Source organism: Porites lutea, chromosome 7 (assembly GCF_958299795.1).
Source record: "Porites lutea chromosome 7, jaPorLute2.1, whole genome shotgun sequence".
Taxonomy (NCBI): domain Eukaryota; kingdom Metazoa; phylum Cnidaria; class Anthozoa; order Scleractinia; family Poritidae; genus Porites; species Porites lutea.
Genome location: NC_133207.1, coordinates 5,491,845 through 5,508,642, shown reverse-complemented (window position 1 = coordinate 5,508,642; position 16,798 = coordinate 5,491,845). Strand labels below are relative to the sequence as shown.

At 40.9% G+C, this 16,798-nt stretch overlaps 1 protein-coding gene across 1 annotated transcript; it reads left to right on the top strand.

The window, feature by feature from the left end:
* Positions 1–8,137: 8,137 nt before the first annotated feature.
* On the top strand, positions 8,138–15,245 carry LOC140944250 (ubiquitin carboxyl-terminal hydrolase 34-like). Its single transcript, XM_073393384.1, has 7 exons — positions 8,138–8,259; positions 9,970–10,093; positions 11,140–11,225; positions 11,916–11,972; positions 12,831–12,914; positions 13,973–14,107; positions 14,715–15,245. Exons 1-7 carry the CDS (start codon positions 8,224–8,226, stop codon positions 15,186–15,188), a joined length of 996 nt encoding a protein of 331 aa, XP_073249485.1. The 5' UTR covers positions 8,138–8,223; the 3' UTR covers positions 15,189–15,245.
* The last annotated feature ends 1,553 nt before the right edge of the window (positions 15,246–16,798 follow it).

Below are 16,798 nucleotides of genomic sequence, written 5' to 3'. Positions count from 1 at the left end.
TAGGTTTAGATTGGCCAAAAAAAAGAAACAAATCTGCCCGTGCATCACGCTTTTTTGCACATTTCTTTGCCGTCACTGCACGACTACGACGTGAAATTCCACGTTTTATGGAGGACGTGAACACAAAACGACGACTTTCTTTTTCTTTACCTGAACTTCGATACGGTCTTTTAGAATTAAACTCCAGAAAAAAAAAAATTGCTGACATTTGACGAATTGAACGAGATGGAATAATCACGATAAAATGTGAGGAGCGCGACGTAACTTTTTAAGTATCGTTTTCGTAGTCATCGCCTTCGTTGTTGCATGAGCTCCTTAATAATACGCGTAGAGAGCGCAAAGTCGAAATATTTCAACGTGCAAACTTTGTGCCCTGTTTTCTCATTTTTGAAATCAGTATAATGTTCGTGCCTGTTTTCTCTGTCGCAGGCTGCTGAGTACAATGCTGCTCTGTGTATTGACTGGTTGACTTGTATGGCGCCTAAAAACAGAATGGTAGATTTTTATTCTCATTTTGCCGCTGTTTTAAATGAGGCATCTAAAACAACTTCCCTCGGCGTCGGTTTTTTTGTTTGTTTTTCATTACTTCTTTTTTGATTGGCTAAAAACTCTTGCGCTAGTTTTGCAACTGCGGTGGCTTAATTTTATTCAATATGTCCTTGGGGGCTGGTCAATAAAATTGTGGGGGTAGGTTAAGTTGGGAAGCCCTGATTGGTGGAGGGGGCTATTAATATTTTTGGAAGCCCCGTAGGGTGTGATAAAGTATGTGTGAATTTAAAGGGGTGGTAAGTGGATTTCGTTCACTACGTCGGTGGTGGAGAGGAGTGGGCAGGGGAGTTAAGGAAAAAAATTAGAATTTTGTCCCTGTTTTGTCTCCCCCTTATTTTTATTAAAGAATTTAATACCCTCTAATCTTGAATTAATCGCGTTCGTTAGTCATGCGTTTAGCGGCGTTCTCATGCATTTGCTAGACTTTTAATTGGTATCGTGTAACTGCCTAATATATATTTATATATTATTGCTTTGGTTACTTTACTTTCGAACACATTAAGGCCTCTTAGAAGTAGCGAGTGACTGATAATAATGAATTGATTGATATCTACATTCCTCGCTATGTAGGCTCATCAGTGGGTTCTGGACAACATGGATAAATGGGTTGAGAAGTACTTAATAGCAGACAACAGCATTAGAATCAGAAATGGTAGGTGATCTTAGTCTTGGATATCTTGTAGATACAACTATGCAAAGAGGTAACCGTGTTCCGATATCTTTGTTCATTGCGACTCACTCAGTAAATGCGCAAATATGGTAGGTATTGCCCCCCAAATAATCAGTAGAGCTACCTGAAGACCTGAACATTGCTTGTGGATTTTGTTTTTTGTATTCCCTCAGCCTCAGCGTATTTGCTTGTGAGTCTTGTTCCCAACAATCACTTCAGACAGGGATTCAGGTTAGTGCCTGTGTCAGATTCCTTCCTTTGATGTACATTCCATTCCATTTCGTTGGGCTCATGTTTACTTCCTCCAAAGAACGCGAAATTAGGAAATTTCACCTCGTACTCTTGCAGTGACGATAAATAAACGCACTTAAAAATGGGGTGTACGTGCAGAGTTGTTGTTTTGTGTATTAAACCTATAGTTTGTTGTTGTTATTATTATTTTGACGTTCTCGTTGCTGTCACTGTTGTGGTTGCTTAGGCTCCCTACTTTAATAACTATCAGTGTCAGTTTTATCCAAGTTTCTCATTTTGCTGGTCAGTAGTAGCTGAGTGAAATTTAAAGGGAAAAATTGTCGTTTACTCGTAATAAATCTAAGGATACCTGTCCTTAATCGGTCATTAAAGCCAAGCTTTCTTCCTGTAAGTACAATCACAGATTGCTGGTGTCATTTTAGGGAATTCAGGCAAAGGCGTTTTTGAGTGACGCACGACAACCGGAAGTGGACTCTTTACATTCCTGTGCAGTGACTTTGCCCAAATTTTCAGTTAAATCGTCTCTTCAAGTGTAAAGAAACCAAGCAATACAAATTGTATAGGATCAAGGCATATTAAAGGGGAAAAAATCCCCACTTCCGGTTGACGTGTCTCTCTCAAAAGTGTCTTTGCTTAAGCTCGCTTTTAACTACAACTCGCTTCTTTAGATACGAGATAGAGAAAGAAAACTGGGTCGATTTTAACCTTCGCAAAGAATTCTGGGACTGTTGCTAGGGACAGAAAAAAAGTATGATCAATAGCTGACCGGCGTGTCCCTAGTAACCATCCCAGAAACAATTGCGGGACACATTTCGACTCCTTTCCCTTTCCGTTTCTAAAGTAGCGAATGTAACCGCTGGTTGTCCTTTTTTTTCCCCTCAGGTCAAGAAGCTTTTCTGCGCCTCACAAAGAACTGATGGTAACTGGAGCAGCTCTTTTCATTTAACCCTCAAGGCAATGTTACACCGGGGGATCTGCATCGACTATTCCAGTGCAACACAACGTTGAACGCTGTTACAATATTGTTTCGAACTGTAACAACATTGTTTCGGCATTGTTGCCCTAAAAATCGTCGTTGCAAATCGTCTCGTGTAACATCACCTTGGCACTTTTGAGAATCTTATGGTGAGGTTACCTGTCACTCCAACTTTAAGATCGGTGAACGAAATCTTATGGTAGTACCCTTAAACTGAAACCTCTTTTGCAGAACTTTTTCATATTGCCATTTGATTTCTTAGGATTTTAGGAAAAGGAAATTTGAATTTCGGGGATGGGGTGGGAGGGGTTGTCTCTGCTCAGCTAGAGATTTACATTCTGGTGCTCTCCTGACATTTGGGGTACGGCGTAGTATTAAAACTAACAGAACGTTAATTCTTCAGCGCCACAGTTAATACCACTTCGCATCTGTCATTGGTGTAATTACGATGGTAAAGCCATCGAGTGCGAAAATCTTGGAAGCAATGTCCATGCCGTCCATACATTGAAACATTGAAGAGTCTTATCTCTTGTATTTCAGCTAAGCAAGGATGCTCTTTCCATACTTCACGAGGTACGGTGCAAAACGTTTCTGGTAGAATGTGTTTTCGTTATTGTTCTGTTACACTTTTGTCGGTTAATTATCAGTTTATTGATTGTTGTTTTGTATTTTTGAACAGATTTTCAAAACGCTGCTAACGTTGCTTGGAAGGGCAAGAAAATACTGCGGTATGTGGATTACGGACGGAATTTAAATTGCTTTGAGTTTTTGGCCCACTATTGTCTTGGTCTGAAAGTGTTAGCTAAAACAACTGGAAATCATTTAGATCGCTGTCGACTACTATTTTTACAACAACAATAAAATTGTGGGAATTGCTTGTCTTTTCCGTATCCCTAGTGTGTTAAATTCGATCAGTGTCTATAGAGTTGTGTTTGTAGGGAGTTGATTATAACACGTTGGCCAGTCATACCACTTTTCGAGTTTTAGATAGAAAGGAACTTGAGCGTACTGCCTTTTGTTGGATGGAAGTCGAAAAAAACAAGCTCAAAATCTTTCAGCCATGGGAGATTACTTAAGACTAACAGCTCGTTTATTCATGTAAATTAACGATTTTATTGTGGCAGCTATCTTTGTTTCTTTGTCGTTTGTGCGGCAACAGTTAAGAAAATGACTAATTTTACCAAAAAGACAAGCTGGTGTTAATTCACCTTTTTCACATAAACCATACATACATACCGTTGTCATCGATTTTTCTTGGGACGACTGTAATACCCAGGAGAAATTGGAAACAGTGGTTTTGCAAAATTTTGGGAGTGCATTATGGGCTGTATGAAAATAGTGAATGTTGGATTAGGGGAGGGGTGGTTGGCAGTTTGCCAGAATTATATACTGATTCATTTTGTTTTTCTCTACCCACCTACCCCTCCGCCAACCCAACATTTTGCGCAAAGTGAGAGTTAGTCTTGGATTAGGAGAGGGGTAGTGGGGGAGTTTGCCAGAACCTTATACCGATGAATTTTTTATCTACCTACCCCTCCCCTAACCAATGTTTTGTCCCAAGGGAGAAGCTGGTATTTATGTTAGATTAGATGAGAGGCAAGTGGGCAGTTTGTCAGAATGTTAGACTGATTCATTTTTTTTCTCTCACTCTCTCTGTTGTAGATCGTAATATCCATGGTACAACAAAGCTTGTCAGTTATTTTGCTGTGTTGAACTACTGCCTGCTTTCGCGCACTGAAAAAGAAATGGTATGCTGACTGTTGCTATTTATTTTAAACAGTTTTGCTATCATTACAAAAATAATATTTTTATATACCCCTTTGCATAAACACCATTAAATCGTGGGTTACAATTTTAGGTACATTCACTGATTTTATAAAGGGAAACTATAATAAGCCTTTAAGCACGACCGAAAGGTGTGCCTTAAGGTTATTTTGTAGGGGAGAAGCGATGACCGAGCGCTGCAGAGCTGGTTTTCTTGCGACCGTATAGTTCAAGGCTCTCACAGTTTTCTGATTTGTCAACGGATATCTTCTCGCTATTCTCCATACATTTAAACTTAAAGCACCAGCAAACAGTGCGACATGTGATATGATGATATGCCCATCTTGCCCGCCCACGCAATCAATCACAACCACAGGTTTAGCTTCATCTTACTGGCTTACTGGATAATAGGGACATTACGATCCGACAACGACGGATGGCAAAGAAATTTACAAAAACAAGCCTGATGCACGTGTAGAGTTGTTGTTTTGCTTATTAAACCTATTGCTTTTTTGACGTTACCGTCGCCGACGCCGTCGTCGTCGCCGTTGTATTTTCTAAAGATCCCTAACAAAGACGGTGTGGTTATCACAGACAGGAAAACTTTACAAATGAGAATGTCAATGCAAACACGCGATTAAGGCTGCGAAGTGCCATGCAAGTCACATAACAGAATCTTTACTACAGGTTTCTAGTAAGATCTAATAAGGGCACGTGGTTAGCAAAACGTTTCGCGCTGGAAGCGCGAGCGAACTGCCAACATCAGTACTACGAATTTTGGCACAATGGCAAGAGAAAGATAGGGAAAGAGAGAGGAAGGGGCGAAGGTTGACCTTGGCGAAGTTTTCATGAGTCAGCTATGAGCAATAGAAACGTGTAATTCATGTATTAATAGAATAAAGTAATTACATTGGATGAACGTTCATTTTAGTTTGAACTTGATTCCTTGTTACTGTTGTCTTTAGTTCACGCCTTATTGTGCAGAGTTATGGCGTTTGTTTCACCCGCTCATGTCAGAGCCAAACATCGCTGTACATCCAAACAAACAGGTTAGTAATTCCATAATGCGATTAAGCTGCTGCGACACAGTTTGTAGGTATGGAGGCTTAGGCACTTTCTGGGTTCATTTGGGAAAAGAGTGGAAGTACTTATATGCTACTGGTTGCCTTACCCATTTATCAGCCAATCACAAACAACGTTTGTGTACCCTAGGGATTAGACTTGCTACAAAGCGAGCTTCAATGCATGAGGTTGCGCTGCGACCGAGCGAGCGACGAAGTCTCGAGGTCGACTTGTTTCGCGTGAATGAATCTGAATCATATTATAAGTTAAAAAAATGATTGACATATGCTGTGTCGGAAGCGACGTGAAATATCACACACCGTCCTATTGGTCAACTGTCATGACGTCACCGGTAGGGTTTTCGACCGGTGTATTTCGCGGCAAACAGGTATTTCCAACCAGGAAACAAGGACTTTTAGATAGTCTACCAAGGGATCTCAGAAGCCGTTGTATCAAAGCTTGTGCCAATTCTCCATGTACATTTACGAGTGTTGAATTGTTTTCTTTCTGTTCTAGCAAATTGCGGTATTAACAAAACCGTAACGGTCCCTTAATCTTCTCTTTATTATTTGTTTTAAGTAAAATTTGTTATTATTCAGTTTAGCAATCACACTAAAAATTTACTATATGAAGGCTATTTCTTGTCAGGCTGTCATTTTAAAGAAAAGGAGTAGAAAACTAAGTTGTACAAGTTGAATGTTTATACTTGCTAAACACGCGACGATATCTCAGTAAACCTACTGTTTCTGCTTACTGGTGTGGCTAATTTTTTCCCAAATAGATCACCTCTGCTTAATGCCCACGAATAGCCATTTGAAGTTGTGGGTTAAATTGTAAGGCATTATTATTTTTCTTTTTTTAGGCCCTGTTGATCTTTTGGTTTCACGCTTGCATTGGCTGTGAGGAAAATATCGACTTTATTACGGAAAATAACCACGTTGCCACCAACATTCCGCTCAACTACATTCTGTGAGTTGCCCTCTTAATTAATTCTGTGTATCCATTGTTCAAGTGCTTTGTTTATGTTACTCGTGTTGGGTCCTTCAAAATTCCTAGTCATAGTTTGTCTAGCAAAACCTGCCGGCACATAATAATGGCGTGGAGAGGTTTAAAACAACTTTCAGCACAAAACTTTTTTCATGTCGATTTTTTTTTCTTGCTTTGCGGATCAACGGGTCTTTACAATGTAGATGGAATTTGCTTTCTTTAAGTTGTTACCGACTTTTTAACCTGTTCATTTGAAACATGGAAAAATTAATTGAATTCAGATATCCAAGAGTTACAAGTGTGGTCCTGTGTATTGCGACTGGATCAGTTTGGTCCAACCGAAATAGTACTCTCCTACTGTGTAGACGGAAAATTCATGTTTGCGATCAATTGGTTTGCGTTTATCGTTAGTAAAGTTTTATGAACTAGTCGATTTGTGGACTTTTACTTTGGTTGCATTTGTGTTGTTATACGTTTTCCATTAATTTGACCCTTGTTTTCGCTCATGCAACCCTTTAACTGAATCTGCATTCATCTCAACACCACCATTACATTCTAACTATTTTGTTCACTGTGTTTTATTTTTTCAGCTCTAGTGACGAACCTGAAGTACTGACGTTTAACAGGAATGTTCTACCTGCTTATTATGGTCTACTGCGGTTGTGCTGTGAGCACTCTCCTTCGTTCACACGCCAGCTCTCCACTCATTCCACCATGAAGTGGGCTTTTGAGAATCTCACCACTCGCATGAACCAGTACCCACAGGTATTGATATCGTTAGAAGAAATTTGATGCCGGGTTAGGGGGGGGCGGGGGGAATGGGGAAGCCATATCACCCATATGAAAGGGGAGGGGATGCTCGTCGTCTCGCTTAGGGGAGTAAATTTCGGATTTTGGTCTCACTTCCTCAGTTCTGTAGGGCGCACTGGACAAAACGCCATTATATTTAGACATAAGGGGCCACGCCCAGATTGGCCTCCTTTCTGGTTTTACTTCAAACTTTTCTACGAGCATCCTTGCCCCTTTTATATCGGAGTCTCCCTCCCCCCCACCCCCGCCCCTGTGATTTGATGTTGATCATTCTTGGGACCTAAAGGGTGGACCATTTCTTTCCCAAAATTCAAAACAAATTCAAATTTCATTTTGTAAAACGCTGAGAAACAAACACAACCATGCAAAAGTAATGCCAAAACTACCAAAGAGGTTTCGTTCGGATGGTCTCACTCGTGGATTTCATCCACAGACTCAGAGTTAAATGTGAGAAGTTAGCTTTAAGTGTGAAAAGTTAGAAGTTATTAGAAGTAATAAGTCATATTTTTTTCTTTTTTTACAACATAGTAAAAAAACGCCATATGTGAAAGTACTGATAAAGAGGTTTCATTTGAATGGTCGCACATAGGACTTCTTCCCGCAGCCTCATAAGTTAGAACTACATACTAACTAAATACTGCCATGTCGGTGTCGGTGTCCTTACTCCAAAAAGGAGACGTTTATTTCGTCTGAGTTGATTTACGTTGAGTTCCGATTGCGAGCCTTTGCGCTGTTGTTAGAAACTTAATTACTCACGCTCTTTATATCTTAACTACGCGTTCAACCCCAAGAATTACTAATCAAGCAAAATTTCCAAGCTCCTGCATTTGATAGTGGAGATAACGTGAGTTCCAATGGCAAAAAGTGGGTAAAACCCTAGACTGTGAGTAAGCTCTGTTTTGAAATCGTGACCGCGTCGTAGGTTACGCGGGAGTTTTCCTCTAGCAACCGCAAGGTCACGCGCGAGCAAGCTGCGAAAGCGATTTTCAAATAAAGAGCTGGCTTACAGGCTAGTCAGCCAAACGAGGGCTGTACATTAATCAAACGTTGCCACATTATTTCAGGACTTCTCGGTCCATATTTTCCTCGTCGACACACTAAGGTGATCGTGAGCAGTAAGAGCGTATCACGGCCAGCTGTACCTGAACATAACATGTTCCTACATCCTTCGTTCCTCGATTCACCAAAGGTAACGATCTTGAAATATTATTTGTTTTGCGTTCAATGAAATTGCATTGGGACAACTTTGATTTGTCTATAATTGCTGAAGGCAGGCTCTGGATGTCTTGATTTTTTCCATTCCTTGTTGGGAAGGACGTGCTTTATGTCCCATAGATGACCGCTACTTCGAGCTTGTGTTATGTTAGGGCTGGTTTTCACTACCGATGGAGTCGTAATCGGAGGAGAAAAAGCTCGACGGAATCAGAATCGGAAGAATCAGGGCGTTTCCGTTTTCATCCGACTTCCCTTATGTCTCCGTCCCTTATGATCTGGTGAAAACCAGATTGTCGAGTCGGAGGCAGACGCGGAAGGATAAACCAATCACATTGTTGATATTTCCACGCTTGATTGGCTTAGTTCTTCTGCTTTTCCTTGCGACCCCGACGAGCTTCTTTGTGCCTCGGACGGGTGCAATGACCTGTGACGTGGTACAAAAGATTGGAAAGACACTTAGCAATACCCAGACTACATCACAAAAGCAAACTAACAATGGTTTCCGCAACACCAACAAACACCCCGTATTATAGCGAATAATCCAAGAATGGTCCACGGTTCCAACTCGTCTTTATTACAGTTATAACGAATTACGATTACGGTTGCTAAAAGCGAAACAAAAAATACAAATTACTAAGGAATACAAATTACAGCTATGAAACGACGAAAATACAGGAAACGGAAGAAACTAAGCGAAAATACTTACAAACGTTGTGTGACTAGAAAGTTGAACGGAAAAAAGGTACGATGGCTAATAAGACTGGACGAAAAAAACTGCAATGATGTTGCCGTGAACGCTAAAGCGAAATGAATTAGAATAAACGATGAAACTTACAAAATGATCTAAGAACAAAGAAAGTTAGGCAGAGAAATCTAACAGAATATGAATAGCGATAACTGAAAAGAATGTGAAAGGAATGTGCAGCTATACAAAGAACTAAACGCTAAACATATTGACGTGGAATGCGGCCGTAACACCCCGGAATCCCTACTATACTACCAGTAGGGTTTCTTAAACTTGCTATCTTCTATTTGAATCATTTGCTTCAATACCCCTGAAAAGCCCAATGGGGTTAAGGTAATTATCATTTATTTGTCATCAGTGTCATAAATTATTGAACTTGGTGGAGCAAAATATCTTGTCTGTTAATCTGCGATAATTGATCCCTTCGTCTCTGACAAGTCAAGATGCTTTCCTCAATCTCGCACAATAATAGACCCTTCCGGGGGTTTTTCTACCTTTTACATGGACCAGTTGACGAAACTCCTTCGACACCGCTACAAAAAGTGTCTTACAAACTAGTAGAGTTGCCGAGTTTGAAAGTTATTTGTTGACGTGTAACGAAGACGAACTTGGTGGAGCAGAACATCTTGATTTGATTATGTCTCTTGATCTGCGATAATTGATCTCTTCGACTCTGACAAATCAAGATGCTTTCCTCAACGTCGCGCAATAATAGACTCTTCCACGGGCTTTCAACTTTTGAAGTCGCGAATTTTTATAGACGTTTGTATGGTGTAGGGTAAGTTTGTGTTCCCCACCAGACAAATCTCTGTAACAATTCGCGGCTCCTGCAAAGGTATAACTTCGCTCGCTACAAATGTATCACTTTCACACTTGGTAAGTTCACTAATTTCAAGCGAGAAATGCCCTTTTTTTATTGGTTGTATGTTGTGTTAACAGGGAGTCGAGGAGTCCTACGACGCAGCTGTAACTGAATATTTTCAACCTTATCATTCGTTTGTGGATAAACTTCTTCGGTTTGGATTCAATCAGGATAAAGTACCCGATCATGTTATAGCTTGTAGTAAGTGCTGTAAATAATTGTGCTGTTCTTACTACATGCCATCGAGAGCCATAATGGGATTATGGCTCTTGATGCCATGGCCCGTAGTTAGCACCGTAAATAATTAAGCCAATTCCCAGTTGCGCCAATCCTCTGTTTCATTGCGAGGCTAAGTGCGGAGCTCTTGATATGAAAAAGATTCTTTATTCTCGTGCAAATAAAAACTCATTTTCAGAAGAAAGGTTTTACACTTATCCTCGTATGCTTTTCCAGCAAGAAGCAGATACATATCTTATTGTAATTCTTTCAAAATATTTTCCGCTTCTCTTTGGCCTAAATCACCCGTCAAGTTTTTCATAGCCAACTGGCGCTAACGAAATTTGAAAAATTATGCAGGTCTCGGAGGGAGTTTTGCGACGAAACCGATGACTCTTTCTCGATCTCCAAAATTATTATTAACAGTTGTTCGCTGATAGCTTTTACATTGGATGGATAACCCTTAATCCCATTGATTTCTTCTATTCGCATAAATTAGAAGCTAATAACGTCGCCTCAAACTATACGGTGGATAATTTTAAAGTTAAAAGGTTATTCTGATTTTTAAAAATCCGTGCTTTTTTAAATTATCATTGTAGATTGGATTCCCTTTTTTACCAATGTATTCACTTCCGTGTTTACATCTCTCAATTTTTTAAATCTATAGAATTTTTAAGAACCTTTTATTATAATCACTATTTGTAAATAGGCTTTTTATCATGATTGTTGTAATTTTATTATTATCAATTTTGTTTTTAGAGGGCCACTAGGGAGGGAGAATACTTGTTTAGAATTTTTAAGATCCTTTATTATAATTACTATTTGTTAATAGGCTTTTTATCACGACTGTTTTAATTTATTATTATCAATTTTGTTTTTAGAGGGCCACTAGGGAGAATACTTTTTATATTTATGTTGTAAAATCTTCTTTATCACACCCGGGTTTAGGTCCCATTGTGGGCGCAACTGTCCCAGCCCATCTCAGTTCAGTACTCTTTTTTAAAACATGTCATATTGCGTTCGTGTTTTAGGCTGCCTTCTTGCGGTGGAAGCTATTTCGCTTCACTTCACTTACTTTAGCAAGCTCTGGATGGAAGTGTACCAGAAGGCTGGTGAGGTAAGTCGTGTCTTTTGTTCTAAATGAATGGTTACTTGGCAGGAATGGCGTTAATTGGCGGGCATGTCAAAAGCTGGGATGAACTTTTGGTTCAATTATCCATAAGTAGCCACGTGTTCATGCTCATATTAGCAGCGAGAAATCATCGGCCCGGGACCCCGTCCCTTCTTTTACAGCCCTGCTGCTTACTTTAAGTTCTATTTTCCATTGTTTCCATTGTTTCGATTGTGAAAGTAGCCACGGGGTCATGCTCATATTAGCAGGGAGAAATTTTCGGCCCGGGTCCCCGGCCCTTAATTGACAGCCCTGCTGCTTACTTTTGGTTCTATTTTCCATTGTTTCCATTGTGAAAGTAGCCACGGGGTCATGCTCATATTAGCAGGGAGAAATTTTCGGCCCGGGTCTCCGGCCCTTAATTGACAGCCCTGCTGCTTACTTTTGGTTCTATTTTCCATTGTTTCCGTTGTGAAAGTAGCCACGGGGTCATGCTCATATTAGAAAAGGGAGAAATCATCGGCCCCGGACCCCGGCCGTTAAATGAGAGCCCTGCTGCTTACTTTGGTTCTATTTTCCTGTGTTTCTTATGAAAGTAGCCAGGAGGTCATGTTCATATAAGCTGCGGGAAATACCCGGCCCCCGACCCTTAATGACAGCCGTGCAGTGCTTACAGGTGCAACTTTTTCTTTGCAGAATACAAAATACAGCAGTTGTATAAAGCAGCTGTGTCAGCAGCCGGAATTCTTAGAGGTAAGATGAACGAATGATCAGTACGTGAAGTGACGTTTGAGAAGTGACCTTTGCAAGTTTAGTTCGCTAGAACCAGCTGCGTTACAGGATCGAAAACACCTTTCATGCTTCAGTGAACCTCAGCGGAAACATTTTTTATCTTGCAATGGAGTTCCCCAACCCAGTTTTCTCCTTTAAAGTTGTCATTGCAAGTTTTGAGTACGATCTTGCAATCCCTATAATTTGGACGACGAGGGAGAGGGGCGTAAATCACGTGACATCCTATGATAAGGTCCAGTACCTCGAATCTTTTTGCAACTCTCATATGCAACTGGATGTAGCATATGAGGGAACAGTCAGTCTTTTACCTTTACAATAGAGCTTTTTCATTCACTTGGCCAAGAAAAAGGTCCCACTCCCACTGGCTTTGTTTGTACACCAATATGCCGGACGTGTGGTCACGGGAAAAAGGACTTATATACACATGTTAATTTACAAATTTTGCCCGCGCCGACCTCTATGTCACGCAGAGCATTTTGCTCAACTACTCAAACTGTTGACTTGGAGTTTTGCTTGACAATTATTTTGACGTCCAGTTTTGAAGAAGGGTTGTTAAGGAGAACTTGCCTGTAAAACTGTACACTTTTCATAGAGTTTACATATACTTGACGTAAACTGCAAAGAGAGCGACAGTCCTTCGCAAAGCGCTTTGACACTGCCGTAAGTTTTCGCGTTCATCCAATACAAAACGAGAAAAGACATTTCTGTGAAAAGTCTATTGTAAATCGTTTTAAGTCTCTCAGAGCCTTTGTTAATATAACCTGATAAACAGATTGTCCAGTGTTCTTGTTGTACGATTGAGTCCCCTTGTCTATTCAGTACATAGAACTGATCTTACTAGATGAACGGGAAAGTCTGAATGTGCGGGATATCTACACGTTCCTTTGCTGTTTCTTTCCGAGGGTAAGCATAATGCATTTTCACTTTAGCATCAGGAATAGGTTGCTCCACCCTGTTACCTGCTTTCGTTTATCATGATTAATTGATCAACGAAAATGAATTTTAGTTAATGAGCAACACTTGTTTGTCCTATGTTCAGTGATTTTCACGTGCAACCTTTACGAACTCTTCATTGTTTATTTGACCAATCACATGGCACTCTTAACTTGCATTCCCATGTGCTTCGTCACTCTGTTTTTTCTTCACGGCCAAGCACAATGTTTTGAAGTTTCTTTTCAAATTCCCTCCCATCCCACCCTTCACTTTGTTTTATTTTATTTTAGTGGACATAGGACTTGCGAAGCCTTAATTAAGTGCCATGTTGTCAAGTAGTAATCATTTTATGTATATAACGTATTAATTAGTTAAAGACAGTATTATTGTAAGCAACTTATCTATAGTCATAATCAATTTCTGCGTCGACACATTGATGTCCCTTTCAGTTAAGAGTTTCAACTCGAGGCAATGATATGACATCTATTTAGTTACTTCTTACAATTTTTCTCTGAAGTCAGTAGTGTATTTTCAATAAAAATTGGGAATGGGGATGAAGTGCTCCTCGCGTCACACTTTTCAGACTTTTGCCCCCATAGACTCGACATTTTGTACTCCTGGGATGTACATATAGGTTAGTGGGGGCCTCAGGGAGGCCCACGATTGGTCACAGCCGACCCTGAGGGGAGGACCAACTCCCTCCCCTATATCGGTCTGTGCATATTTACCCAAGAACGGTCACAGTCGGCCCTGGGAGGAGGCCCAACTCCCTTCTCGATGCCGTCGGTGTACCACCCTGGTGGTAGGTTTTCTTTAGCTCACAAAAATCCAGGAGTACATAGGGCTGACCTTTTAAGTTTCAGTGGAGCACTTTGTCACCCACTTCCTCTTTTTGAGCCACACCAAGTTGCTGTTCAGTATAATAATTTTGGGTCCCCAAACATGAGGAAGTTTATTAACTGAAGAGTAGTCAGTTCAGGTTGCAGTTTTCAAACCTTTTGTTCTCCTTCCTTTTGCCTCCCTCACAGGTGTCTAAGCAGGTGTTGGTAAATCAGTGGACTAACTTAGTCAAGACACTTGTAACGACAGTAATTGCCGACAGACCTGCAGCGGAGAAGGCGAGTGACGCGGATCTGTGTGTTATAGCCAAGAGACTTACTGCGGTAAGTTGTTCGGATAGATTGGTTTTAACCTGAAACTTCAGTGCCTAAATGCTCTCAATCTGGCCTCTTAATCTGGATAGCGCTATTGGCCTGCCTCGTAGATCAGTCGGTTAGAGCGCTGGTACATCTACTTCTGTGCACTACTTATCCCTTACTCAGTACTTAAATTGCTTTTATGGCTGTGTCTATGATTGAAACTCAATGTAATAATAATAATAGTAATAAAAGTTCCGTTATTTAGCCTCGGCACTATTTATAGCGCTAATGCTAGTGGGGCCGAGCAAATGCCTTAAACAAATAATCCAAAATAAAACTTAGCAGGGTTAAGAATCCCAACTGGCCGGAGGCAAACCAGCTGGCTAATTACAAACGCGGTCGAGGATTTGAACTCGGGACTACCGTGAACAAATCCAGTTAGCGGTTGGAGCGGGACTTGAACTCGGTGCCTCCGAATTGCAAGTCCAGCGCTCTAACCACTCGGCCACGCTGCCTTCCATACTTCAGCGTGCTCTGTCAAACAAAGCCCAATGAGCAGTACTTTCGCACAACAGGAGGTGTTTTTCAGTATTACTATAGAGACGTTCCTAACAGCAATAAAATTTCGCAGGAACTCCGAGCAATGTCTCTACTGTTCTCTGTTCGGGAGCCGCAGAAGTCCGACATCAGCCCACTACTACAGCCGAGTCTTGATGCACTTCTGTCAGTCTGTCGCAGGTATCAAAACAAAAAACAAGAAAATGCAAAGGCCACGCGCGCTGCGAGCGAGACTGAGCAACAGCAGAAAAACGAAGAGTCCGAGGACAAGAAGACAGGTGGAGAGGCGGAGCCGGTGAAAAAGCGAAGGAGAACGTTAGAAGGCGAAGAACAAACAAGTTCTAAAGGAGCATCCGCATCGTCTGATGTGCCAGGACCTAGCAAGGATGATGACAACGTTGCTGGTCGGAAAAGGGAGAAAGTCCAGAGTAGCTCCCAAAAACAATCCCCAAAGAGTGGATCAATTTGGGGCTCAAGGCCGCCAACTGATTGTGTGGACTCGCTAGTTAAAGCTATTCAAAGCGCTATCACCAAAATCCCTGTATAGGTAACAAACATGAGAGGAACAGTCTGGCATTCATTGAAGTACTGTTGTAAAAGACACTTTGGCCTTAGAAGTCTGTTTGCTGCCAGGTGAGTCCTAAGCTACGGGAATCTTTGAGTGTTTTTGTGGACTGCTTTTGCAGCGTTTTAGTTTCCAGTGCACAGCGGGAAAAGCCAAGAAGTTTTCGTGTTTTTTTTTGTTTCCGAGAACTTGTGTATTTGGAATAATAAATGGAAATGAACTGTACCCCAGAAACGTTGGGAACCGGTTGGACAACAATCCAAAAACGATTTGATTTGAATCGTGGTGTTGACGTTTTTATACCCGTGAAAAAGCCTGCCTTGTACTTTGCTTCATTCCCTTCCACTGGGCTAAAATTTACATTATGCAGTGAAAGGAGGTTTTTGGAGAGTTAAAACAACCATGCACCTTTTCACCTTTCATGGCTTCCTGCCGGTGACAATGCAAGCCCCGGTAACTACTCATACAAGACTAAACAGGGAAGGCAGACAAGCCGGGTGGGAGTGGTTTCCTTTTCCCGGTTTATGCGTTCTCCGACATGGAGAATCAGAACTCCAGCCTGGGTCTTCCAGTCTTCAAGACTTACTAAGTCTTTTCTTTCAACTTAAAGCCTGTCCATCAAGTACGGGTTTCTAATTTCGGCTTTTTTAAAAAATGGGAGTGTTGTAGGGAGGTGTATTTTATGGACTTTGTATCCCTATATTTGGAAAGATTGCAAGTTACATTGTATGTTCACAATTTTGCAAATCTACAAGAGAAAAGCGCTTTTACCGCCTTTTCTGACTTTGCGAAAAATAAACGGCTTTAAGATAATACTTACCTTGAAAGTAGATGATACCATTGTGCGTAGAGGCCACCGTCAAATCAGAAATATAACCATGAAGATGTGCATGTTATACAATTGTAAATGCCCGCCGTAACGCGAGTAACAACCTGAGAATTAGAAATAGGTGATGTAATGTCACGTGGGTAACACATTCCCCCTTGGAGTCAGGCGATGTAATTGCAAATTTCACCGTTTCATCTTGGTAAATATTTTATTCTTGAGAAAAAAACAATATTTGTCTTGTTATTTATCACTGAGAAAAAAGGTCTTACATTAACTTGCTCGTTGAAAGCTCTTTCAGTGCATTTAAAATTATATAGCAGTCGTGTGGATTTGTTCGGAAAAGAAACAGAGATAATAAATTTGGATGATGTAGAAGTAAATTTTTATGGAAATTGTTCATTAATGTTGCCGTTGGTGCATTCTGCAGATAACAACGTATTACTGTGGAAGCTCTCGTAACTGACACTCTGGTAAGCAAACAACTCCACTTACGGCCACCTTTACAAAAGTCCGTTTTTCTCAACTCCTGTACAAACCCTGTATTTTTACATTCTCGTAAGCGGCCAGGTCCAGGTACGAACACCTTTTCCGCGTCCCGAAAGTGTCCGCTTACGAGAGCTTACACTGTATTGCAAGAAACGATTGCAACGACGATTTTTAAGGCAATTGTTGTAACAATTCGAAACAATGTCGCAAAAAACAAAAAAAGTTGCAAAGTTCCCCGTGTAACACTGGACAGTGCTGGCAATAATAAAGAACAGCG